The sequence below is a fragment of the Epithele typhae genome, assembly GCF_022376455.1.
Source record: "Epithele typhae strain CBS 203.58 chromosome Unknown BXZ73scaffold_5, whole genome shotgun sequence".
Classification (NCBI taxonomy): domain Eukaryota; kingdom Fungi; phylum Basidiomycota; class Agaricomycetes; order Polyporales; family Epitheliaceae; genus Epithele; species Epithele typhae.
Genome location: NW_025954196.1, coordinates 182,652 through 207,450, shown reverse-complemented (window position 1 = coordinate 207,450; position 24,799 = coordinate 182,652). Strand labels below are relative to the sequence as shown.

General features: G+C 61.3%; 5 protein-coding genes across 5 annotated transcripts; 4 read left to right on the top strand and 1 right to left on the bottom strand.

Annotated features, from left to right (window-relative positions):
* Window positions 1-1,756: 1,756 nt before the first annotated feature.
* On the top strand, window positions 1,757-2,906 carry BXZ73DRAFT_97619 (cyclin-like protein; the record flags this gene model as incomplete). The annotated part of the gene is made up of 2 exons (XM_048027425.1): window positions 1,757-1,861; window positions 1,917-2,906. 2 exons carry the CDS (start codon window positions 1,757-1,759, stop codon window positions 2,904-2,906), a joined length of 1,095 nt encoding a protein of 364 aa, XP_047881457.1.
* Window positions 2,907-15,749: 12,843 nt separating this feature from the next.
* BXZ73DRAFT_97617 (uncharacterized protein) lies at window positions 15,750-17,679 on the bottom strand (the record flags this gene model as incomplete). Its single annotated transcript, XM_048027424.1, has 10 exons — window positions 15,750-15,821; window positions 15,896-16,042; window positions 16,101-16,132; window positions 16,191-16,233; window positions 16,295-16,757; window positions 16,813-16,996; window positions 17,056-17,082; window positions 17,135-17,315; window positions 17,369-17,590; window positions 17,647-17,679. 10 exons carry the CDS (start codon window positions 17,677-17,679, stop codon window positions 15,750-15,752), a joined length of 1,404 nt encoding a protein of 467 aa, XP_047881456.1.
* A 1,397-nt stretch (window positions 17,680-19,076) lies between these two features.
* Window positions 19,077-19,982, top strand: BXZ73DRAFT_97616 (uncharacterized protein; the record flags this gene model as incomplete). The annotated part of the gene is made up of 1 exon (XM_048027423.1): window positions 19,077-19,982. The coding sequence occupies one exon, from the start codon at window positions 19,077-19,079 to the stop codon at window positions 19,980-19,982; it is 906 nt and encodes a 301-aa protein (XP_047881455.1).
* Window positions 19,983-20,593: 611 nt separating this feature from the next.
* BXZ73DRAFT_97615 (uncharacterized protein) lies at window positions 20,594-21,637 on the top strand (the record flags this gene model as incomplete). Its single annotated transcript, XM_048027422.1, has 2 exons — window positions 20,594-20,671; window positions 20,726-21,637. The coding sequence occupies 2 exons, from the start codon at window positions 20,594-20,596 to the stop codon at window positions 21,635-21,637; spliced, it is 990 nt and encodes a 329-aa protein (XP_047881454.1).
* A 969-nt stretch (window positions 21,638-22,606) lies between these two features.
* Window positions 22,607-23,449, top strand: BXZ73DRAFT_97614 (uncharacterized protein; the record flags this gene model as incomplete). Its single annotated transcript, XM_048027421.1, has 2 exons — window positions 22,607-22,711; window positions 22,766-23,449. The coding sequence occupies 2 exons, from the start codon at window positions 22,607-22,609 to the stop codon at window positions 23,447-23,449; spliced, it is 789 nt and encodes a 262-aa protein (XP_047881453.1).
* Window positions 23,450-24,799: the final 1,350 nt, after the last annotated feature.

Sequence of the window (24,799 nt, the reverse complement as noted above, 5' to 3'; positions counted from 1 at the left end):
GATCGAGGCGGGCAGAGGGCGAGAGGCTGAGCGTCCGTACGGGACGGCGAGAACGGGCAGCTTGGCCGAGCGCGGTCTCGACGTGCACGGTCCAATGATCTTGGATCTGACAGGAGGCCTAGTCCGATGGGCGCGCTGGTTCCGAGGGGGGGGACCTGTATGCTGGGTGCTTTGCACATACGGAGACTGGTTTGAGCTCCTGCGGCGGTGGTCCTTGTAAGCAACAGGCGGTGGGGGGCGGATCAGCGCGCGCGAGACAAAGACACGCACGCACATACTGAACACGCGAGGTGAAACGGCCTTGGTTGAAGGCAGCGTGATGGCGGGTGCAGAGGTGCTTGGTTTGTGGCGAAGAAGGCATAACGCAGGACGCTACGCGGGATAATGACCGCGCCGCGGACGTGGCTCCGACGCGGATGATCCACCGTCTCGAGCGAGCGCCCATCTCCGGGCGAGCGGAGGCGTGAATGGACGGCTCTGCTCGGGGAGAGGGCGCGAAGCTTCGCGCACTGTATGGATGGGAGCACGTCGAGATAGAGAGGAGCCGTTGAGTAGAAGCACACCCCTGAATAGACGGACGCATAACTGTGGATTGGGTGGGGCGGCGCGAGTCGCTCGAAAGGGCGTGCAAAGGGCCGGGGGAGGAGCCGCTTGTTCGCGCGCACAATTAAGACGCGTATCCGAAACGGGCTCGTCACTGCGGCATGCTGAGGCACGGGCACGGACGCAATGGATGGGGCGGGGGAGCGCCACCGTCATGCACTGCAGGCCGGGATCGGTTTGAGCAGGCGGGCGGAGCGCGACGCATGCGCGCGCGAGTCGGACGTGAAATGTATGGGCGGGGGCCGAAATCAGAGCGCGGCGGGCGTGCTGTACGAGCGCACACGCAGGCGGGCTCTGTCGGCGCAGGAAGCTGACGAAAAAGGCGGGCACAGGGAAGCGCAACACGGCAGGCGTCGCGCGGGTCTCGGTGTGAGCCAAGGCTCGGAGGCTCGGGGGAGAGCTGTGGCCGGGTGACGGGAGCATGTTTGCACCTCCGACCGAGGCTCGCTGGCCGGTGACCGACGCTGACTTGGAGTACGGGAACGGCGGGGAGGGACGGCGGATGTTGACGTCGAGCAGCGCGCGTCGGTCAGCAGCGAGAGCGGCGGGAGGGCAAAGCATAGGCCGTGCTTGGCGCCGGGCGCGGCACAAGCGCGGGGTCGGGGGACCTGGCCGAAAGCAGGCGGTTCGGCGCCTGGAGGGGATCAAGATTCAAGGGAGCCGTTCCTGGCAGTGCCGTTGGACGAGCGAACGGAGACATATATACTCATCCTCCTCCTCCTCCTCCAGCCGTCGTCCTCCGCCTCTCATCCACTTCGCCTCCGCCGCGGCCACCACCACCGGAGCCGCCTCACACACTCGCCGTCGCAAGCGAGACGCGCCGTCTCGCGATCCGTATTAATGTGAGTCTTCTGTCGAACGGGCACGCGGCGGGCTTCCGGATCAGAAGCGCGGGCGGGTTCAGACTCCGGCCTGGTGGAAATGTGCCAGGTTGGGCTGATAGGCTGGCGCCGGGATAGGCGGCGGACGTTGGCGCCGGGGCCTCCGCCCGTGGTCTCGGTGGCTGCCTCGCGCCTTGCCCTGCCCCTGCGCTCACATTTAGCGGTATCGCACATGCTTATATCAATCCTCCCCAGCCTGCCCCTCCCCTCCCCACAAGGCTCCCCTTTGTCTCCCCTTCCCCCCCTCCGCCCCCGTCTCGCGACACCTCCCCATGGCCGCCGTCTCTGGTCCCTCCACTGCTCGCCACCCCTCGCCGTTCAAGAGGCATTCAAAGCCCGCCGTCCGGCCCTCTGGCTCGAGCTCGCACCAAGTGGCCGTGAGTCCCCGCGCCTCCCCCACCTGCCTTTTCTGTATTCTGAATCTCCCACCAGGACCCGTACTACGGCCATGAAGAGACCGCGAAGCTTTGCGCGCGCTTCGTCACGCATTTGTTTGCGTGTCCGGACCTGCCGCCACTATCCACCTCCATCCCTCCCGCCGTCCCACTCCCCCTCGCCAACTTCATCGCCTACGCCCTCCATCGAACACGACTGCACACCTCCGTCACGTTCGCCGCCCTCTACCTCCTCCAACGACTAAAAGCCCGCTTCCCCGCCGCGCGAGGGTCGTCAGGTCACCGCTTATTTATCTCCGCCTTCATGATAGCAAGCAAAGTCATCTGCGACGACACCTACTCCAATAAGTCGTGGTCCATCGTCGGCCAGGGCATGTTCGCGCTTCGAGAAATCAACCAGATGGAGCGCGAAATGTGCTCCTACCTCGAGTGGCAGCTCAACATCGAGCCCTCAGCCCTCAAGGAGTTCGAGCACAAGGTCCGGCGCGACTTCAAGGGCTTCGGACCGTATCCTACGTACGTTCTCCCCTCACCCGCGCCATCACCAATGCCCTCCACCACCCCCTACACCGCCCCGTCCGCGCCAGCGCCCGCGTTCGCGAACAAGACGCAGCAGCCACCTTCCACTTCGCCACCGAAGCCCATCTCCCCTCCCGTTCACGTCCACGCCGGCGCCCCGCCGTACAGCGCGGGCTCCTCGCCCAGCTCGCACCGCGCGCCCGGCACCCCCGACACCCCGGAGTCGTCGATGTCGACGTCGACGTCCCCCGCGTCGAGCGCGTCCCCTTCGACGCCGCTCGGCTACGAGGACCACAACGTCCGCGTCGCCTCCAGCACGGGTCACGCGCACGCGCCGCACGCGCACTCCGCGAGCAGCGCCGCGATCGCCGCGCCGGACTCGCCGAGCTACGCGCCGAACCCGCACCCGCAGGTGGTCACGTACCCCTCGGGCCGCAACGTCCCCGCGGTGCTCAAGAAGGCGACCGGCGGCGACATCTACGCGCGCGCGAACCCCATCTTGTGGTAGACGATTTTCCGCTCCTCCCTTTTCTCTCGAGCCGACATTTCCTTGCTTCACATAGTTCGACTTCGCACGCATGACCCAGACCTCTAATCCGCGCTTGTCTATCTTTATACCCCTCTCCCTGTCGCATTGCCATCCGGGTTTCGGGATTGGGGGCCTTCTTCGCTGCCCGTCTGTCGTTCTTCTCGTCGCATTGCATTGCATTCATCGCTCCTCGCATCATCCCCTGCCCGCTCACGACCCCCGCATATGCTCCTCACGCACACATACATATCTCGCTGCATAACGTCCGTACGTCCCCTTTCCTCCGCTCCCGTCCTCTCCGTCCAGATATCCCGGCTTCTGCTCATATGTTGTATTAGTAATCCGGTACGTAGCACTAAGAACCCGGCCCCCATGAAGGGGCCACCCCTCATTACAGACAGAACTCACGGTTTACTTAGTATCTATCCCCGATAAGTGTACTTAGGCCCCGGCACTAGCTAGCTCTACCCGCCGCCCCACGAAAAGATACGTGGATGATATTAATCGCTCGCAGTTCAAACCGTCTCCCTTCTTGTGTGCGCCTGCTCCCTCGACTTGGCGTCAGCCCTCACCTGCTCGACCTCGTGTGAGTGTTCTGCCTTCGCGTCTGCGCGCCGACCGTTCGACTGAGCATGCGCGCGCGCGCCCAAGTCGTTACCTCACGCCGCCCCTCGCAGCGCACGATACGACGCGAGCCGCGAGCCGCGAGCTGCGCACAGTGCACCCCCGCCTCGCGCCCGCTCCCGCGCGCGCCTCTTCGCCGCGTTTGGTCATGGCAACCGTCCGTCGACCGCGCCGTATCTCCTCTCGTACTTCCTACGCACATCACAGAAATCCCCCCGATCTTGCAAGGTGATCGCATCTGCTTAGAAGATTATCGGAAGTAGCTTTATCAGTGTAAGGTACGCAATCAGTGTAACACGCAATTTATCCAATAGAACTGCTTACAATCTGCGTGCTACACTGTTGCAATCGTCTCGCAATCGAGCAAATATTCCAGGAGTGGTCAATGACGAGGATATTTTACCGTCTGGTGAGAGGGTGGTAACAGTGCAAATATTATATGGTCTCACGAGCATATCCTAAGCGAGGCATTATACGGTGGATTGCAATTGCAGTGGAAGGACGGCAACGATACCATCCATCCTAACACACTTCTATAGGGCTGAGGACGTATTTCGGGTTGCCATTTCAAGACGATGTATATAGGATGCAGTACCGTACATTTCTCGTGCTGATTACCATGCAACCACAAAGGGACCACCCTCGCAGACGCAACCCTCCCAGTATGCACGTTCCACAAAACCGTACCGGATGTGCACCACCACACGCCCCCCACCATCCTCCCAGCAGCGGAGACGTGGGCAGCGCCATGCCAGCACGCTTGCCACCTCGTCGTTCTTCCGCGTCCGCGAGCGATCCGAGAGGGAGAGCCTGGGCGCCGCTGTGTTGGTGCGTGCAATGGCGTGGAAGACACACACCCATAGAGTGTCATGAGGTGCGGTGTCTGCTGCAACACCGCCGTCCACTCAGCCTGGGAGAAGGTGCGGGTCAGCACAGCAAAGAGAAGAAGACACGAAGACACGCACCACATTAGCAACAACATTCGCCACCTTCACACCAACACTCGTACCTGCGGTGTCCGTTTGTGCGGGAGCAGGTCCACGACGGTCGACGTCTAGCCACACAAGCTTTGGCACGCACTCCACGAGCCGCCGGTTGTCCTCCATCTCATTCCGCCCCGCGAACTCAACCCGACGGACACTCGGCTCGTGCACGCGTAACGTGTCCAGGAAGGTGCGGTCGCACGCAGGGCCGCTGGCGAGACCTACGTCCCACACGGTCTCCAGTGGGCGCGGCGCTCCATCCGGGTGGTGAGCAGGCAGGAGAGGACCACGGCGCCTTGAACCGTGGAAGGGCGCCCACAGGGAGCTTCAGCTGTGCCGCTGCGTTTCTGCCAGGATCGGTGTGTACGGGGGCTGGCCGAAGGCGATATCGAGGTGAGAACTTCGACCACGGGGTGAGCGACCAGGAACACGGCGGCGGCGTCGAGGCTTGTGCCGGACGAGCAGATGAGGACAGTAAGCGTGAGGGAACGCGGCGCGGCAGAGGAGGGCACGCCTCCCTCGTGCACGCCACGCGCGCCCTCGCGACGCACCGCGCTAAGCGTGAGATGGCACTCGCGCAGCGCGAGCTCGCCGGAGCGGAGGAGTCGGGTGCTCCACGCGCAGTATGGGCACGCGCGATAATGACAGTGTAGTTCTTCATGAGAAACATACCTGGCGAGTGTACTCCTCTACACCATTAGGACCACCGTTGGCGATGTCTTCTCAAAGCCGGAGACCCCTTCTTGAAGATCCTCTCCAAAGAGGCCGTTGATTGAAAGGAGGCTCAGGTAAGCACTACAGGGCGCTGGTCGGGACATGCACATACCCAGCTGAGAGCACTGACGCTGGTGAATTGGGTTGAGCAGCTGGTGGTGATCGATGATGAAGTGGTTCAAAGGGTGAAGCTTTGAAGGATAGCACAAGGTGCCTGCGAATTAAGGAGGGCAGGGCGCCGGGCGGCTTGGACGGGTGGCTTGATGCTGGCTAGTTCAGAATTAGAGTTCGGACATCACGTGTAGTCGTTCAACAAGTGGTTTGAGGGCAGAAGTGACATCATTGGTGGTAAGTGCCTTAGAGAAAGGTTGGGGGAGAGTCGGAACAGATTTGCAAGACGGATACAATGAGCGCAATCGTGTTCGGAAGTGATCCCAGTTTGCATCTATTTACAACTTTCTCACCACTATCTCGCATGGACGCCCACTTATGCGCCTGTTCCCAGCGCCCCCTAAGACGCTTGTACGCATGTCCCGACGAGCGCTATTCTAAAGGCGCTCGCAAGGGGGCCAATTTCAGGGAGAATTCTGTGATGCACGCCCCTTCGCCGTCGTCGTCGTCGTCGCCGTCGCCGTCGTGCGCCCCCCGCGCTGCCCGGCGAATCAGCGCGCGTCCGTTTACGTGCGAGCCGCTCCTCCGCCATCCGGCCCGGACGCCCCGTTCTCTGGAGGCGCGTACTCAACCAGTGGCACCGGCGCGCTTCCTTCCTTTGATGTGCATGTTCGTCCGGCGCGTCGATGAACGTTCACCAGTCAACTAGTGGTGTCGTTAGTGCGTGCGTGCGGCGTGCGTTTATGCGGTAAGCAATCAGCACGTTCCGTGCCTGACCCACGACCCGCGCAAGGCTCAAGCCGTCTGCGCACGCGCGCGATTCCACACGTATTACAATCGCGTTGTATATGTGACGCGTAAAGGGCGCAGATCTACATATTTCCGTCGTCGCGCGCAGCGCGAACCGTCTCCATGAAAAACTTTCGCAGCCCGTCACAGGGTTCCCGCCCCTAGCTTAATTATCGTGTGCTGACTTCACCGTTCGAAGTTTCCACCGCGCGGGCGGGTGTCGGGATGAGTGGAACGGTGTGTGATAGATGAACGTTTGGACGCGCGCGGGGCCGCGTCGGGGGCGCGACTCGCCATTTCGCCTGCTACCGGTGGCGGCTCGATACGTAAAGCTTAAGGTCGCGGCGGCGCTTTGGCGCCCGTCGCGTCTCGCGCTCCTCCGGTCTCAGGGCTTTACTTGTGTATGATGCACCGTGCTTGGACTCCAAACGTCTCGAGCGGAGTGTGTGTGTTCGCGGGACGTGCGTGCATACGTGCACTACAAAACGACGTCGGCGGTTCCTCACGGCTGCTAATCGAGGGGCGAGCGAGGATACTTGAAAACAGAAAGCCTTAGCCAGCGGGAGCCGCGCGCCCGTCGAAGTGCCGAGGTCCGAATGTTTTCGTACGCGCGTGTGCGAGTGTGCGGGAGAGAGTGGGGCCGACGACGACGGCGGGGACGGCGACGACGGGTGGGCTCAAGCGACGCAGGCGGAGCCGTGGAGCGTGCCGATCAGGCTCGCAATTATTGAATCGCGGCCAGGGCACCGTGAAGCCGCGAGCCACCCTCGCTTCCGAGGCTACGCGCTCTGCGGCAGCACACGACCAGGCCGCTCTCGCGCACGAACGACGGAGGAAAGGAGTGCGGCGGCGTCGTGGATTCGGATAACTAGGAGAGGCAATCTGGCACGAAGAGACAGAGTTGCGCACCAGCGACCCAGACGAACCACTGCCATTTGCCTCCGGCGTCCGCGCTCGCTCGCCGGCGGTGTCGGCTGAGGGAGGCCTGGAGCAATATTGACGGATCACGACCGCCCTGAGCCTGGGCGCGTCGCGGCTCCCCCAGACGTCGCCGTCGGTGAACACCGAAAGCGGCAACTTGCTGGCGGAGGCGGTCGCCACGAAATATCGGTGCGGCCGCCGAGCAAAGGCGAGGGCCTTGAGGTGCTCGGGTGTGAGGACTCGACTTGCGTGCTTCGGGGCGCGTTTGGGGGCGGCTCGGAGGGCACGACGGCGCCGCCACGGCGCGCCTGCGGGGCCCGGCGACGGACGTTTCAGCGGACGCGATCGGTCGTCGTTCCGGTGGCGGGCTCCCCGCTTTGTCCAGTAGGCAGGTGCCTGGGTGCGAGACACACCACACCGCGCGCCCCTGTCGTCACTCGTGCGATCGAGCCTGCCTCGCCGGCGCCGGCGGGCGATCGCGTGGCCCCCCCGAGTCCCGACGGTGGACCGTTCGGGGACGCGGGGACGGGGCGGGCTCGATTGGGACGCTCGGGAGGCTCGCAGGGACCCATCGCTGGCCGCGCGATCGCCAAGTGCGTGGCGGAGGCACTCGGGCTGTGGGGAGACTGGCGTGCAGCCCGCAGGCACGGGCCCACTCTCGAGCGGGGGCGCATATTGGTGCCACCGGAGGCGCAGAGATGGACAGATTGCCAGTGTGCACTAAGCACGGAACGTCGAGCGGGTCCTGAGTGCGGTTTTCAGCGCTGGGCGTTTTTCGAGCTGAAGGAGGACGCACTGCGATAGTGACTCTGTTTGACGGCGATCGCGTCCACGCTGGAAGCTGCGAGCGGTACGGGCGTTGCACAGCATTCGCGCTCGTTTTTGTCCACTCTGACTCGCGGTGGGTACGAAGTGTGCTCGCGCGGGAGTTTCGCTGGGGATTTCGCATCGGTGCACTGAGACGCAATCAGCGCTCGGCCTCAGGATTTGTGGCGGGCGGAGTGCACTTACCTCCGTCCGTGCTGGAAGGAACCGATCCCGATAAGGCAAGTGGGTGTACTGAACGCTCCGGTCCACCTCGGGCGCCATACCTCGGGCTTGGGCTCCGGCCGGCGTGGCTTGTGGTTCAAGCTTCAAGTCCCGACTCGGGGCGCTGCCACTCGAAACTGGTGGCGGTGAGCACTTACACCCTCGGCGACGTGTACCTGCGCCGCGGACACGTGCCCGAGGAGGCGTCGCCGCTAGCCACAGAAAGCCTGTGCTCGATGCACGTCGCCGTCGGCGTGCATCATCCATCAGTCCACCTGGCACCCACCGCCAGCCTCAGCTTGTGGACGTCCGGATGCCCGGCGCGATCACCAGTGCAGCGCGGGCTAGGTAGCAGTAGGCTGCCTCGTGTCCCGCGCGCGGGGTCACATGTTCTGGGGTGCGTTGCGTTATCGCGGGCAGCTGGAGCCTGGGTGAGGTTGTGGCGCGGAGGGTATCGGACACGCGGTGTTGAGGTATATTTCGCAGCTTGCTCTCGTTGCTCGTTGTGGTTTTGTCGGTTTGAGCGATTGACAGCTGGTGTTGTGTCGTCGCTGCATGCCTACCTGCAACGAGGCGCGCATGCACGACTCCACGGTGCATGGAATTTCAGAACTAGACAGAGGAATGTTGAATCAATAGGGAGCTGCACACCAACATGAAGCACGAAGCTAATTCCATGAGGCATGCGGGCGCGAGCACACAGGCGCACGCAAACGTCACCCTGAACGGCGAACACGCGTGAAGACCGCGTTTGCGTGTGCCCCGGCGCGGCGCGGCGCACGCTGTGGTACCCAGTGGTCGACGGAGCTGTACATGCAGAGCCCGGGGGCTCGGAAGACGATTTGAGCCTGCAGACGTGACCGAAAGTGCGCAGGGGCACCCGGTGAGGCCGAGGGCTTCCTTCGCGGCCATCTGTCGCTGTGTGTGCGGTGGCGCCCCTGCCAGTCGGTGCGCAGATGTCGAGCAGAACGGAGATCTTCCTCGCAAGCAATTGGGCGGGAACGCGGGATCTCGACCAGCCCCGGAGCTATCGAGATGACACGATGAAGACGGATCCGCGACGGGCGAGCAGGGCGATCATGAGCTGAACGAGGCCAGACGCGGCGTCGCAGTCGAGCGATCAACGGAGCAGACGGAAGGGGAAGTGCAGGCGCCCGTGCGTTGGAACTTGGGGCGCGTCTTCCGCGACCATCATGATCACCACCGCCCTCTCGCTGCTCGACCGCGACAAGCACGGTGACGGGGCGCGGTGTGTCGCTCGGGTAGCAAGGGGTGGCTTGGAACTGTCAGCAGCAAGTCGTGCACAACGGCCGGCGGAAGGCGCGACATTGCACGCCGTCGAGCCCGACTTCGGTGCGAGCATCAGAGTTCTATGTCGCGTCTTCGGTTCTGACTTCTATTTTTTCGGCCACCTGGAATCCTGGAAGCCTATGTATGCGCCGAGCGATCCAAATAGCCTCCGAGAAGCCGACGACCGCCGGTCACTACTCTCCCTCTATCAACGCGAAACGACTGGCGGACGCGCGAGCACGTACCGTGTGATCTGATTCCGTACTCAACCTGGAACGCGTTAGTTCTGCATCACCGAGCAACTGCGGTGCGCCACACAGTCCGCAGTACATGTAAGTATTTGCCCGTCTCACAACTTAAGACCGACCCGTTTCACAGACGGATGTGTACTGAGCAAGTTGCAACCTCGCGTAATTCGTCCTTCTCACAGCGTTACGGCATCCGGGACATGTTTATGGAATCCTTGTCATTGACGGAACTGTCGCGGACGGGAGATCAGACGGACCTGTCAGCTTCGCAACTCCATTTGCGTTCTGCATTCAAAGCAGCACATCGCCTCCAGTTACCATCTCGCTGAAAGCGTAGCGCCGCGCCTTACAAACCCTCGACCTTTCATCCCGCACTTGAACGCAGCCAACACTCCCATCGGCACCCTCGCCTCCGAACAACCCCAAGGCACTGGGAAGCGATGACGTCATTGGCCGAGTCTCCTCCCGAGGTTCCTCCGCCTGCCGTTGGGGGCAAGGCAGACGTTCCGGGCATTCGCTTTGATTCTCCACACTCCCGACGTCACTTCGTCGTACTCGACCACCACCGCGGGTTTGCGGAGCGATGGCCGCCCTCCCCGAGTTTCTTCTTGAACCTGCTCCACGTTCAGACATAGCACGCATGTGAGTTGTCCTCTCACGTCCCTCCTGACGAAGCCAACCTACGGCTACAAGTCACACGACATTGACTTGCTTTTTGATCTTGTTGTCTGGGAAGCAGCCCGCACGCCCATGCAATGCTTAAAGTGTCGCGATCGCCCATCGAGAAGCGTGTGCATTGCACAGTTGAGCCCGTTCATCCATGACAGTGGACACGAACTTCTACGTCCACATGCTTCCACCAAGCGCCCACAACTGGCTAGGCTCACTTGGTACGTTACCCACCTCTGTTCGCGTTACTGCTGGTTCTCTTCCCATATGCAGCTATTGTCCAGCACCTGCCCTAAGCCAACCATTCCACGCGTTCACCGGCGCTGCAACGGCTCGCATCTGTCAAGTCCACCGGCCACGGTCCCGCCTTCCCTCCAAACCGCGACTTCCCTCCTGGTGGCGACGGGCCCTATACAGCGACCTCACCTAGCGAGCATCCGTCTCAACAATCCCCATCGACATCACTCCATCTCAGCGTCTCCCTCTTCCCGCCGTTATCCACCCCTGGCGGCGCAAATCACAGCTCGCCGAATATGTCACCTCGCACGCGCGCCATCCTGGGCACGAGAGATGTTGCCACGATCGGGCTCCTGAGCGACGCTGCCGTCCGGGCTGGATGCTGACCGGGACCGCCCGCTGTTGTCCTGACGCCCCGAGGACGCCGGCCCAGCACAGCGCAGTCTCCCAGTCTGCCACTGTCAGAAGGTGCACATCCATCGGGTCGCGCCCGGGTGGGACGCGGTGCGTGCGATCACACCCGGAGCTATCACTGCGAGCACGCCATCGCACCGCGTGGCCTCGGACTGTCGTCAACTCTGTCGAGCCTCTCAGTTCTTTCCAATCCCGGATATCAAATGTGGGCGTTGGATCTGTTACTCAACGCCACCTACCACCTCTCCATTCCTCGCTAATCCGATTCCGTTGTCTTCGGTCGTCTGTGTCCCCGTCAAGTTTTTTTTTCTTTCAAATCTGACTATCAGGACGCAAGACACCGTTCGTTCTCCCGTCGAGCCCGGCCATCGTGATCAAAGACAAGACACTCGAAGATCCGTGTACGCTCACGCCGCGGTGTTTGGATCTTGTGGTCTGTCCTAGGATCTCGACCGCTCGAAGCGCTCGTCACCGTCATCCGGCGTTACCGCAAGCGCAGCCCGAGCTTCCTGAGCCGTCTTTGGGTTTGGCTTGGTGTTCTAGAGCCAGGTTCTCGGCTCTTTCCTTTCCTGGTCGCGTCTCGCGCAGTGCGAAGATTGTCAAGTCGAGTCTAGCGTACACAATTGCACAATCAACCCTGGGGACATCATCCGAGCGTTCGGATCGCCGCTCACCCTCGAGGCAGGGCACGACAGGGCGCATCATTGGCACTGCCGTAGTCGCACTCGTCTTTTTCTCTTGTGATGCGCCAGCGATGGAGATGAGGATGGCTAGTAGGGTGCGTGTCGTCTACCATTCTCCCTGCTTCCTCCGAATGATACATTTCCGGAAACTTTCGTTCGGGTCCACCACGACCACGATCCTAGGACGATCGCCTACAATCCACGCACCTCGATCATCGCTTGCGTCCGTCCTTGGATCGCGAAGTCCCTGTCCAAATAAACGTGAAACGCGCCTCGCCGCAGTCTCCCCGGGTACTGGTTCTGGGACAGCCACGAGCGCCTACGTTCTTCTCCCGCGTTTCGCTGGCATACGATCCACGTGCAAACCACATATTGCATCGCGCTGCGAGTGGCTCTCAGTGCGCGTCGGCCGCTGGAGACACGAACACGGGTCGACAAAGGCTCTTTGTGCACCCCCTTCGCTTCGTGCTGTGGGTCGCAATCAACCTCCCGTTGTTTCCAACAAAGCAGGAAGACAACCCGACGCGCCCACAACCTCACACCTGATCGCTCTCTCCTTCCTTTCAGTTCCATCATCCGCCTCGCGCCTCTCTTTCCCCTCGCGCCGCTCCAGTTCCCCGAGCTCCTACCTAATTGAGCGAGCCTCTCAGGACCCTGAGTACTTGAGTTCGGAGGCGGGGACGGCCGGCCCGCGTGGTATGTCCCGCGGACCACAGACGGCAGGAGCCAGAAAAGGGACCGAGTGCCTATCGCCGCGTCCAAAGGGCAAGAGCCCCGGGAATCCGCGCAGAAGGAAGCCGCGAAGGCGAGCACAGACGCGCGCCGCTCCCCCCCAGGGCCAATCGCGCGCGCGCGCGTGTGTGGGCGGCCCCGGCGGGTGTGGCTTTCCACGCCATCTTCCTCCTCCTCCTCCTCCTCCTCTCTCCTCCCTCTTCTGCGCCCGATGGGGCTGATCCCAGGACCGTGCGTGGGCCTTCCGCGCGCGCGCACGAGCCTGAGGGATTTCGGGAGGGCTGATGCGCCGCTCCCAGTCCTCGCGCTTCGGACTTCCCTGCTTCTCGCCGACGGTTCGCGTCACCACGCGCCCACCTCTCCTAGTCCCTCAGCGCTCAGCGCTCAGCCCGCGCACTCTCTGTGCACCGCATGCGAAGCCCATCTCCGTCTCTCTTCCGTGGCCGTCGACCCGTCCGTTCGCGCCGCTTCCAACGCTGTCACGTACGCCGCGGGTTCGCGCCGCGCGGGCTCTGGGGCGTGCGATGGCGCTGGCCAGCGGCGGCACACGGCCCCTCGCAGGATCCCGCATCCGGAGTGAAGATCGCGCGCACCGGTTCGAGACCGCATCCGGAGATGTGCGCGGCTCGACTCATCGTCGACGGGATAAGCAGGCGCGGATAACGGGATTATCGGCGTCCGGCACTCTATTGTGCTCCTGGGAGGCAGACAGAGGACAATGAAGCACTTCTCGCGCGGATACGTCGAGTCGAGTCAATGTGGACCCTTCGACGCTCATGTGACCGGCGAGCGAGACGCGTCGTATCTACTCTCCGACGATGGATGGACTGCGAAGGAGAGGGGCTGCTAGAGTTCCCGAGTACGCCTGGCGTTCCGCCCTACACGCACCCGCTTCTCGCTTGGATCGCGCTTCGAGGTGCGCCATCCCCAGCGCGCACACAGGCTGAACCCGCTCTCACCCCATTCGCCCTTCCCACCCCGTGCTGTCCCCGACGCCCGACTCAGCACTCACCCTGCGCTCTCTAGCGCACACTTCACAGGGGTCGTCGCCCCGTGACCGCGCGCGTCCGACTGGACGACGATGAACGCTTGAACTTCAACCATGACTCGACCAAGCATCTGCACATGACCCGCGCGTGGCCTGTCCCCCCTGCGTCCCGTAACGACCCATCCGAGACCTACGTACGTACGTAACTCCCCGGACGCTCCGACTTCCTCGCGCTCCCGCCGCCCTGATCTTGCAGGCCGTCGGCACCGCCGCCCGACCACAACCGCGTGGCTTTCATAACGAACCGCGCGCGCGCCCGCGCACGAGCCCCCCGGGCCAAGCCAATCGACACGCCGTCCCCCGGCGCGGTCGCCGGGGAGCGAGCACGCCGCGCCGTGCCGGCCCCGTGCACGCCTCGAGCTCGAGGGCGAGTCGCTATCACGACACCGGACGTCACCGTCGCCGCGTCCAGGTCAATGCAGCGCGCACCCCTGCGCACCCCCCGAACCCTACGCTCTGGGACACGCTGATCGGTGCCTCCGCCTGCACGGCGCTGCAGGATCCGGCCTCCGAGCGCGTCGAGCTTCTTCCGCTCCCGAGGCGTGGCGAGAAGCGGCAGGCCGGGGGCGCAGGCCGGGTATCCGGATATCTGGAGGTGGAGGGGCGGCGCTGCGCTGCCAGCGGGGCGGCGAGGTCGCGCGTGTTGGGCAGGGTGCGTACGTGCATGGGTGGAGGGGACGGGTTTCGACGGGGCGCCGACGTGCGGGGGGACACCGCAGCGGGCGGGAGCTGAGGATGGATGTGGAGTATCCGTGCGGTCGCATGGAGTGGACAATAGTGTGGACGAGGTTTGTGTGTGGTCATGTACGCCCTATGGTTATCGACCTCCCCGACGGACGTCCTCCAAGACCGAAGTCCACAGCGGTCCGCCAACTACGGTGGACGCGGTCCACCGTCTCTCGCAGATCGGTCCACGGACCTTTACCACCCGGAGACCAACCAAGAACGAACGGAGGAAGCACGGCGAAGGCCCTCCCTGCGGCGTTCGGTACGGTGCCACCCTCACCCTCGACGTCCGGATATCGCGCCAGGCGCAACACCTTCGTGGCGCACGCCTATTCGCCGACGATCGAGGGATCGAGTCTCGCGAGAGAGACACGGGGCCCAGATACGGCTGCGCGCCGCTCGTTTGCCGTAGCACCCGAGAATCGCCCGGGCCAGGCTCCGGCGCGCTCCAGAGGGACACCTGCAGCACGCACGCGCAGGGCGTGCGAGTGCGTAGCGCGATGCACACCCAGGCCTACCCGAGCACGCACAGCACACGCACGCCGCCGCGTGCGGGGAAAACACAGACCCTGCGGGGCGGGGTGTTCATTCGGTGGCGGACGACGTGCCGCCGGAGCCGCACTCCGCACCCCGCGGCGTAGAGAGGACCAGGCGAGGGCGAGGGTGTGGAGTGGGTTCGGGCTCTCGGCTGCGGCGAAGACGAAGCCTGGGGCCCGCTCGGTGCACGGGTTCACGTGCATGAGCATGGGCATCACGAGACGGCGCGCGTCGCGTTGCGCGAAGCCCGACGCGACGTACGCGGCTCGTGGCAAGCACGCGGCAATGTTAACCGTTCTCGTCCCCCACCTCCGGCCCGCCATGAGCCGGACGAAGAGGTGGAGGCGAAGGCCAACAACGTCAATGGAGGAGAGTCGCGTCCCACCACTCGATCTCCGCTTTTCCAGTCTTCCAGATGCGCTCAGATATTTCCTCGCCGAACGAGACCCCGCGCGGGGCCAGAGTCCGGAGACCGTTCTGCGCGCTCCGCCTCCACTCCCCAACCCCGTCCTCCAGCGTCCCGCGCTCCGTACCCCACATCCCGCGCCCACGAGGCCCGCCCGCCGTCCCGCTTCGAGGCCGTTCGATCGATGTCCGGGCTTCCTCGAAGACAGGCAATGCGGGCCGTGGCTATGCCCGCTTCGCGCCTCGGCCCTGCGGAGCTCGGGGTTTGGGGAGTCGACGCAGGGAGCGGCGTGGAGCTCGCTATCTGGGCTTGATCACACGTTTGTGGTCCATGGGGCCTGCCTGCGGAGGACGAGGGTTTCGTCCAGCAGTGGGTAACGGCTCGTTCGAGAGATAGCGATGACGGCTGCGATTGTGCTAGGCCACACGCTGCAAGACGCGACCCTGCCGGGGGATCTGGCGAGCGTCGACCGCCACGATAGGAAAAGGCACTAGAGGATGCACGTCAATATTATCAGCCGTTGCTCGTGCCAGACGATGCGAAAGGGGGCCAGGGGCGAAGGGGAGGGTATAATGGTATCTGTAGCGAGATCTAGGGTACGATCTGCGATCTGCGTCCCGAGAGTCAATGTCCATGTCCGGATCCGAAAGGTATGGCGCAATCAAAGCAGTCTTGTCGATCCCGATTTGTTGACTGCGAGACGGATGCTGTCGCCTTTGTCGAGGTCCTTGAACTGTCGAGAAGCAGCGCGTCAGCGTCACGACGCAAGGCTCGAGGGGACAGTGAGAAGGTTGGGGAGACACTTACCGTTAACTCGCGCGTACGGTGCAAGCTCTCAATCTCGTCAACGCGGTCGCGAACACCCTGAAGAAGATCCTCAAAGCCTTCCTCGTCGACGACCTCTCCCGCGGCATGAAGGACGAGCATGGAGTCAGGGGTGACGTCATGGTTGATCTGTTGGGAGCGTACATAGTCAGCTCGAGGTTACTTCCAATGGAGAGATATGACGGACGTCGATGGAGATTATGTTCTTCCGGTCGAGCTCTGTGTCGCACAAGGATGGTTAGTCCAGAGACGACGGGAGATGGCAAAGCGACCGCACCGTCCATGAAGTCCGCACGCGTCATGATCTGCCGCGACTCGTACTTCGTGCATGTACCCAGCCGTCAGTTTCGTACACGCATCCATTACTGGCCTAGCACTCACGTATGAGATTTTCGGCAACGGCATATTCGCTAGGTCCTCCTCCGACGCCTCGCCCCTTTCAATCTTCTCCTTCATCTCAGCCTCCTGCGCCCGCCGCCTCTTCACGAACTCCTGCAACAGCAGCCACGAGCAGCTCGACCACTTCTGCTCGTCCATCACGTCGTCGTCGCAGTCTGGGATCAAGCCGATTTGCGACAAGAGCCAACCCTTCTCGACGGCTAGCATGTGCCGTGCGTGATGCGCCATATCCGCAGCCTTCGTGACTTTGCTCAAGTAGGTGAGTCGTCCGCCAACAAGACCGACCGCTTCGCGGAACGCGGAAGACGTGGCCTTCGGGCGGTTGGAGTTCATGCGCATGCGCACGGCGGCGGTAAAGGCATCTTTGGTGCTCAGATCGTAGACAGAGACGACGTGCATCCGACTGGCGTTCTTGCGCATCACGAAGAACGGCCATGCGTCGTCTCTGTGGGGGGTGTGGAATGAGCTCCCATTATGGCGACACGGTCACTAGGACGTACGTGCTGAAAACCATGGTTAGAATACCACTGGCAGCCCATGCCTCTGCGCGTTGCTGGAACTGAAGCAAGACGTTCTCTCCATCGCCATCGTGCTTGAAGAAGTGTATGTTGTTGAGAACAAGAATGAGCGGCTTCCCGTTCTTCTTCGCTTGCCTGATGGCGACCTTCTCCAACTTGTTCAGCGCTTTGCGAGCAACGCACATTAGTGTCCAAGTCGCATCGCGCAAACCACGAGGCTCGTACCGCGTTCGAGATCCAACGAAGGACCAGCTGTAAACGATGATCAGCAAGTAGATAGGTGTAGCTGCAAAACTGTACCGACCTTCACGTGGGTCGCGTCGCTGGAACAAACCCGTCTGAGTGTCTTCGTTGAACTCGTAGTTCAACGCCTTCCCGAGGCGTAACCTGAACACTTCGAGATCCGGATGGGCGTCGCACATGGCGACGCCGTCCGCTTGAATGGCCTGCATAGCGTCGATGATCATAGTGGTCTTTCCCGTGCCCTGGAAATCTTCATGAACTTCGCAGTTGTACCAACACGACCATTCTGACATACCTTGGGGCCCAACAGGACGAAGTAGTGTCCGACTTCCTTTCCGTGGATGATCCGGTCAATGAGATCCTGCTCCTCTCGGCGTAGATGCTCCGTCCACGGTCCCTCTGCATCCCAGTCGAGTTCGTCGCCCATGAGCGACGTGCCTTCTTCTTTGGGACGCTTGATTCCAATATTTGCAAGGTCCAGCGCGGGGTCGTAGCCAGGCGCGAAAGCCTTTTCAATCTAAGAGAACGCATATAGTCGGCAATGGATGGGTGAAAGCTTGTCAGGACACGAACCTTCCAGAGTACGTTTTCCTTGTACCACGCCATGTACACTACGCCTCCTGCAAACACTGAGAGGGTGGTCAATGCTGGCACATGAAGCGAAAGATGTGGGAAGGTAAAGGTGGCCGAGGATGCAGAGGTGGCAAAGAAAGTCTCCAAAGACTCGCTCTTCCACATGCCCTACATTGAAGTCGAAAGAGGACGGGGCACTGTCCGCCACCATTTCCAGTTATGTAACTTCCAAACAGACTCGCTACGCAGTTCCGCTCCGCCTCGCAACTTTCCTACACAATGCACGGGTCTAGGTCGAAGAGAGCACTCACATACTGCAACGCCAAACACTGTCGTCAAAACCGCATCGCGAATCCCATTCCCGCCACCTCCGAACCCGCCAAAGCCTATGGTCGGACCCACTGGCGTTGACGGCACCTCTCCGGATACGGCCTCTGCTTGTCGCTTGTGATGTAAGAGCTCATCCGGGGTATCCTGCCGGCGCGGAAGTGGTCGTGGGGGATGTGGTGGTTGAGTTTCTGATGTCAGGAGCCGAGGCCTCGGGAAAGCAGTTGGGTGACGCGGGTGGCACGCGGTCCGGGACGCAGCAGTGGGAGAGTGAGTAGGAAGGCGGCAGCGCGAGAGCAGGCGGAACATTAGAATGGCTCAAGGCGAGCGAAAAAGTGTGAAAAAGGAGCGGTGTATACAGGCGAGACTGGAGGTGGTGGAAAGTGGAAAGCAAGGACGAGGGCCAGCAAGCTGAGCGCAGCTGGCGGCGTCGCGCTTGGCAAGCGTCATCGCCGTCGAGCGCACCCCATTGGCGAGTGCGATCGCTTTGTAGGTTCGAGCCACCATCCACAGTGCCACACCGTCGGCGCGTCTCAGACATGCGCATATTCCATGCATGTCATGCCACACGCCGAGCACAGATCGTATACATTCAGTGTCCACCGTGATCCAACGCTGATGCTCGAACATCCACGGCACAGAATAGTACCTCAACTGAGTCGGTGAGTCAAGCATCAATGTGTCACTGACTTGAACTCATACCACCAGGTACAAACCCCTAGCGAATGTACCGTTCCCAACTTGTCATCACCAAGCACACAAAGGGTTTCGACTCGAAACTCCGAAGCTGCGCGCCGTGATTCGCTTGCACACCGATGGAATCGAAGATACTTATCCGAGCACAGGACCTCTCGCATGCATACCTGAAGGCTGGAGACCTCATCGATGACCACAGAGTCTCAGAGGGTTGTACACAAAAAACGGCAAGTTTATTTATGATCCTCAGGTCTGTCTGGCGCGGAGGCCCTGTGTCGAACATTGTTTGTGGCCGGACTGATTCAGCGGACAAAGCATCCATCGCGCGCCCGCCTATATCATTGCCGCGTCTTTTGTGAGCACCATCTCACAACAACTCGCTCACAACAACTCACTTCCTCCACGCGATGTCGTCTCCAGTATTTTGCTTCTCGAACAAGAAGCCAACGTTATGCAAATCTGTATGCGCGGAAGCCCAGAACGAGCTTGCCCTCATGGTCACTCACTTCGTCAACCACCTGTTCGCACATCCGACGGGCCCTGAAGACATCCCTCTGCTTCCCTTGGCCAGTTGCTACCTGCACAAGATGGTGCACTGGAAGATGGCCCCCGCTACGCCCTTCGTAGCTCTTTACCTCTTGCAACGCCTCCGAACATACCATTCCTCCCTCCCACAAACGCCCGCACACCTCTTCATGGCCGCCTGCATGGTGGCCGCCAAGGTGGTCGAGGACCACACCTACCAATCCGCCTACGTTTCCAATGTTATCGAGGGCCTTTGGTCCTCGGAGGAACTCAGCCAAATGGAGCGACAGTTCTGTCAAGACCTGCGGTGGGACCTCAACGTCCACCCCGAGGCTCTGGCCGACTTCGAGCGCAGGGTTCGGAGCGACTACGCGGGAGACGGGCCTTACCCCGAGTACCTCCTCCCCGACTCCAACCTCGGCCCGCAAGACGCGACGGCGGTCGTCGGCGCCACCTTTGACCCTGTGCGCGGTTCGCCGGAGCCGTTGGAACAATCAACCCTCTCCTTCGTCTATCCTCCCCTCCGTGCGGACCCGTTCGTATTGGTCACCCCCTCAGACTTCGCCTATCCCACCCCGTCCGCGGACTCGGAGCTCGACAGCCCCATCCATCCCGGCCTTCGCTCGAAATGGAGCTCTTCAGAAGCGGACTTCACGTCAGATGGTGACTGGGACTCCGATGAGTCGGAGTGGGAGGAGTCGCCGCCGTGGCCAGAGCCGGAGAGGGACCCGGCCAGTGCGGGCGTTTGGGCGCATTTTTCGGCAGGGGTGCCAGCCGCCGCTTGCTGAATCGCCGTGCGTCTTTGTTCTCTCCTGCGATAGGCAGTGTTGACCGCTGTTTCGATCGCTCTGTAATGTTGTCCTCACTATGGAGGGTCTATGTCGCTGATCAAATATGCACGATAGTTCTTTAGTGTCGACCAATCAAGTTGTGCGCATTTAAATCTAGACTCGTTCCCGTCGGTACGCTCTCTTGACGAAGTGAAACAGATATCCACCGCTTAAGGTTAAACGATATGCCAGGCCATTGTCCAGGATGACTTGCGTGCGGCATCATCTAGATTTCCGGCCAAGAGTGTCAACAAAAGGACTTCCAGGTGGCCGGGTTCAGATACGGGGCACCCCTCTTGGTTTATATACAAGCTCTCTTGGTGCTCTTTTCCCGCCAATTTTCAAGCGAAGACCCCATCTTAGACCCCCGACCACAACGTCGCCGCCTCGGCCACCGCTCCTTCCCTTTCACTCGTCGCCGCCACATCTACTTGGCCGCTCTAATTCGCCACTCCCTTCGACAAAGCATTCCCGTCGCTATATAACCCTCCCCACGAGGCACAACGTGGTTTTCATTTCCCAGCCACGAGCTACTCAACATCCCTCCGCATATCCGTCAAGTTACGACAATGCCCTACCGCTCCCCTCCTCCTCCGGTCCCAAGCTCCCCATCTGAGTATTCTGAGCGCAGCTCTTATATCGAAAAGGTGAGTCTCGCCTTCTGCGCCACTGCTACATACACTTACTGACTCCTCATCAAGGCGCCGTGGTACGAGCAGATCGCGCCCATCTGCGCCACCTTCCTCCAGACCAAGGCCAACGAATGCTCTGACTGGCACGCGGTTGGCCCGTTCATTGCGCGCGCCATTGCTCGCAGTGGGTACCGGCCGAGGACCGTCTGGGTGGCCATGGTGTTGATCGACCGTCTCGCATGCGAGATGAACACCAAGATGCAGACTGCCCAAGAGCTATTTGCGCCGGCGTTCATCCTCGCCGCCGATGAGCAATGCGAGGGCGCCCACTTCTCATCCAATAAATGGGCGGAGGATATCTTCGGCGGGTACTGGGAGGCTGGGGCGATCGAGGAGATGCGAGGGCGCATGTCGCGGCTGCTCAATCACGACTTCGGCATGAACAGGGAGGAAGTCGGTGGTTTCAAGAGAGCCTTGACGGCGATGCACGAGGCCCGCGCACCCACCCCTCCTCTGCACCGCAAGCCCCGGGGCTTGCCCCCTCCCTCATGTCTGCCTCCTCCCCCGCGCACGCGACCTCCCTCATCCTTGCCTCCTCCCCCCAACACGCCCACTGTCTCGCACCCGTCGTACTCGCAGTCCCCCGGAAACTATTCCCGCTCCCCTCCAGGCCACCCTCCCCCCTACGTCCCCATCGGTGGACCCATTGGTGTACACCCCGAGTCTCGCCTTAGGCTGCCAGATCTGTCGAAATACCGGTCTCCCCCGCCGCAGAAGCTTCGGGAGCTCACCCCGAGCCCGCCCTTGGACTCGCCTGTGAGCCCCGAGCTTGCGACCCCGGTGGACTACGTCCCGCGCGGTGCTCGTCCTGGCGCCATTCCAGTGTATCAGCCGCAGCCGTCGAAGCCTGCCAGCGTGCAGTACCCATTCCTGTACCAGCAATATGCTGGCTACTACGCGGGCGAGAGTGGGAGGCGTTAGGCGTAGGCGAGTGGTTGGCGGGGACGAGGAGAGTCGTTTCGAGTGGCGCGGCTTTGAATACACCGTTGGCCTTCGTCCCCATATTTACCCGTGTCTTTTTCCATCCAAATCACTGTAGCAATAGCACTGTCCGCTCGTTTCATGTCACATACTGTATTGTTAGCACCCCCGTTATACGCTCCGCTCGACGCACACACTCCTTTTGTATAGATACTCGTCACTCATGGGTAGAAGCTCCTTACACGCTCCTTTTTGCTACCCTCGGTTGTCTCTCTCTCATTTACGCTACAATTTCTAATCTTGATGTGGTTTGAGATGTTCTTGATAATGCGCTCCACGAGAATCGAACTTGCGGCCTGAAGTGCAACACCGCCACGTCGGCGTTCAGTTGGCACGTCATTTGTGGGCATCGGAATGTGGCCCGCATTTCCTGACTGGTCTCCTCCCTCCCTCCACCACTGTCCCTCGTCCGACGGTCGTTGTGGCCATATGTGGAAGGTATGACAAACGCACACAAGCGTGATTGATCTTCCAAGCGCTCCGACGGGCCCAAGCACGCGTCCTCGACACAATTCTCGCCAGACAATCTTGATTGTTCTCGGCGTGGCCCGTTCGGGCATACCAGGGCGGAAGTGGCGGCTTTTTTCCAAGGAGCCTGCTACACAGAACACACGACGCAACAGCCACGCCCATCGATATGCTCTTCCCGTCCTGCTTCCTCGTCCACCTCATAACGGGCGGCGAAGGCGGCGCAGCGAGCAGGGGCCTAGGGCTTCAAGTGACCACACCATCATTCACACTGGGAAAGAGCTCGAACGGGAAGCCGAAAAAGTCCCCGCAGACTGTGTGGCTCGTGCTTAGCGCCACTCCGCGCCCACTGATTCGCTTCAGCTGCTTTGGTCGAGAGGCGTTTGGTGTGTTTGGTTTATAAAGCCTTGCTCTGGGGAGTCCCGGAAGACGACACCCCCCATGGCCGCCGTCTCCGGTCCCTCCACTGCTCGCCACCCCTCGCCGTTCAAGAGGCATTCAAAGCCTACCGTCCGGCCCTCTGGCTCGAGCTCGCACCAAGTGGCCGTGAGTCCCCGCGCCTCCCCACCTGCCTTTTCCGTCTTCTTAACCTCCCACCAGGACCCGTACTACGGCCATGAAGAGACCGCGAAGCTTTGCGCGCGCTTTGTCACGCATCTGTTTGCGTGTCCGGACCTGCCACCATTAGTATCCACCTCCATCCCTCCCGCCGTCCCACTCCCCCTCGCCAGTTTCATTGCATACGCCCTCCATCGAACGCGATTGCATACATCGGTCACTTTCGCCGCTCTCTACCTCCTCCAGCGAATGAAGGCCCGCTTCCCCGCCGCGCGAGGATCGTCAGGTCACCGCCTGTTTATCACCATATTCATGATAGCAAGCAAGGTCATCTGCGACGACACCTACTCAAATAAGTCGTGGTCCATCGTCGGCCGGGGCATGTTCGCACTCCGGGAAATCAACCAGATGGAGAGGGAGATGTGCTCCTACCTCGAGTGGCAGCTCAACATCGAGCCCTCAGCCCTCAAGGAGTTCGAGCACAAGGTCCGGCGCGACTTCAAGGGTTTCGGACCGTATCCTACGTACGTTCTCCCCTCACCCGCGCCATCACCAATGCCCTCCACCACCCCCTACACCGCTCCGTCCGCGCCAGCACCCGTGTTTACGAACAAGACGCAGCAGCCGCCTTCCACTTCGCCATCCAAGCCCATCCCCCCTCCCGTTCACGTGCGCGCAGGCGCCCCGCCCAGCATCTACCCGCGCGCGAACCCGGTCGTCTGGTGATGGTCATTGTAGCCACTCAAGTCGTCCCCTCTCCAAGCTCCATCGGTCAGGGTGGCCCAATGGGGCGTCCATCTCCTTCTACTCCCCTTCAAAAAAATTCTCTCATGTTTCACCTTGTCTTACCTTCATCCTCCTTGAGAGGGATCCACGCTCGTTCTACTTCATCATGGGCATCTGCGCGCAATGCTCCTATCCAGCGCTACAGCACATGCCACTCACGCTCATTCAACTTTTCCTCTGCCGCTGCTCTCGCCACTGGTTTCCACTCTATCACTCGCTGGCCTTCGGTACAAACGGGACAAGGGGTGGTCGTTGCCATCCCAGCAAGCCTCGAAGTCTCTTGTCTGGCGCTGTTGTTCTGCTTGGCTTCTCCGAGGACACGCTATTGTATTCCGTCGCCACCTTTCCCTCTGTATCATAGTGTACGATCAAAACAGCGAATGCGAATGTGTGTTGTCACTACTCGGCGCGAATAGAACGTGCACCTTAGCTGGCTCGCTGGTTCGGCGCTGTGCTGTGGCGTGGCTCCACCTCACTGCGCGAACACTAACTTTCCCGAGAAAGGACTCCGTAGCGAACCTCATGTCCACTGGCTTTCTCACACTTGAGCCACTCGCAACCGGCGTTTGAAGACAACTGACGATTCAATATTCAGTACTCAGGTCTCCTGCACGATCATCCCGGGCTGTACGTACGTCACGCCGCCTTGCACATGCACCCGATGACCCTCACACGCGACGCAGCGAGGTATTCGTCTCCCATATCGGCTCAGAGCGTGGTTCGCACCGTCCACCACGCGTCGGCAGACGAGCATACTGAACACCAGCCTTCCGAGCTTCGTCCACGGATCTTCTCTACGTGCTCAAAAATGTCACGACGCGTCGCGTTTCCGCCCCCTCCGCGAGTCCTGAGCCGCAAATTCAATTTCTTGAATGCATAAAAATGACAGAGATGTAAAATGGAGGGAGCAGCAGGGACGAGAGCTCGGACGACAGTGGCAGCACCGAAGATGCGACTAGGCGCCGAAATGACCCGTGGGAGAACTGTGATCTGTTGAAATGGCGGATTCGTCTGGACTTCAGAACGCAGCGGCCACCAACCCGAAGCTACACCGTCTTTCCACCCGCGGGTCACTGTAGGGTGAGAGCGGATTGTCTGCACTCACGATGGTGAGGTCCTTCAGCGTAGTCGAAGCCCACGTCAACCCGGGCCATGCCGCCCCCGAAGCGGGCCTCCTCCACCCCTCCAGCTTTCTGATGAGTGACGGGTTTCCGACATAACGCAAGGAATGTTTCCCAGATGCAGTATGTCGTACTACTATAGCAGGAGCCCATGACTCCGTGTGAGGCC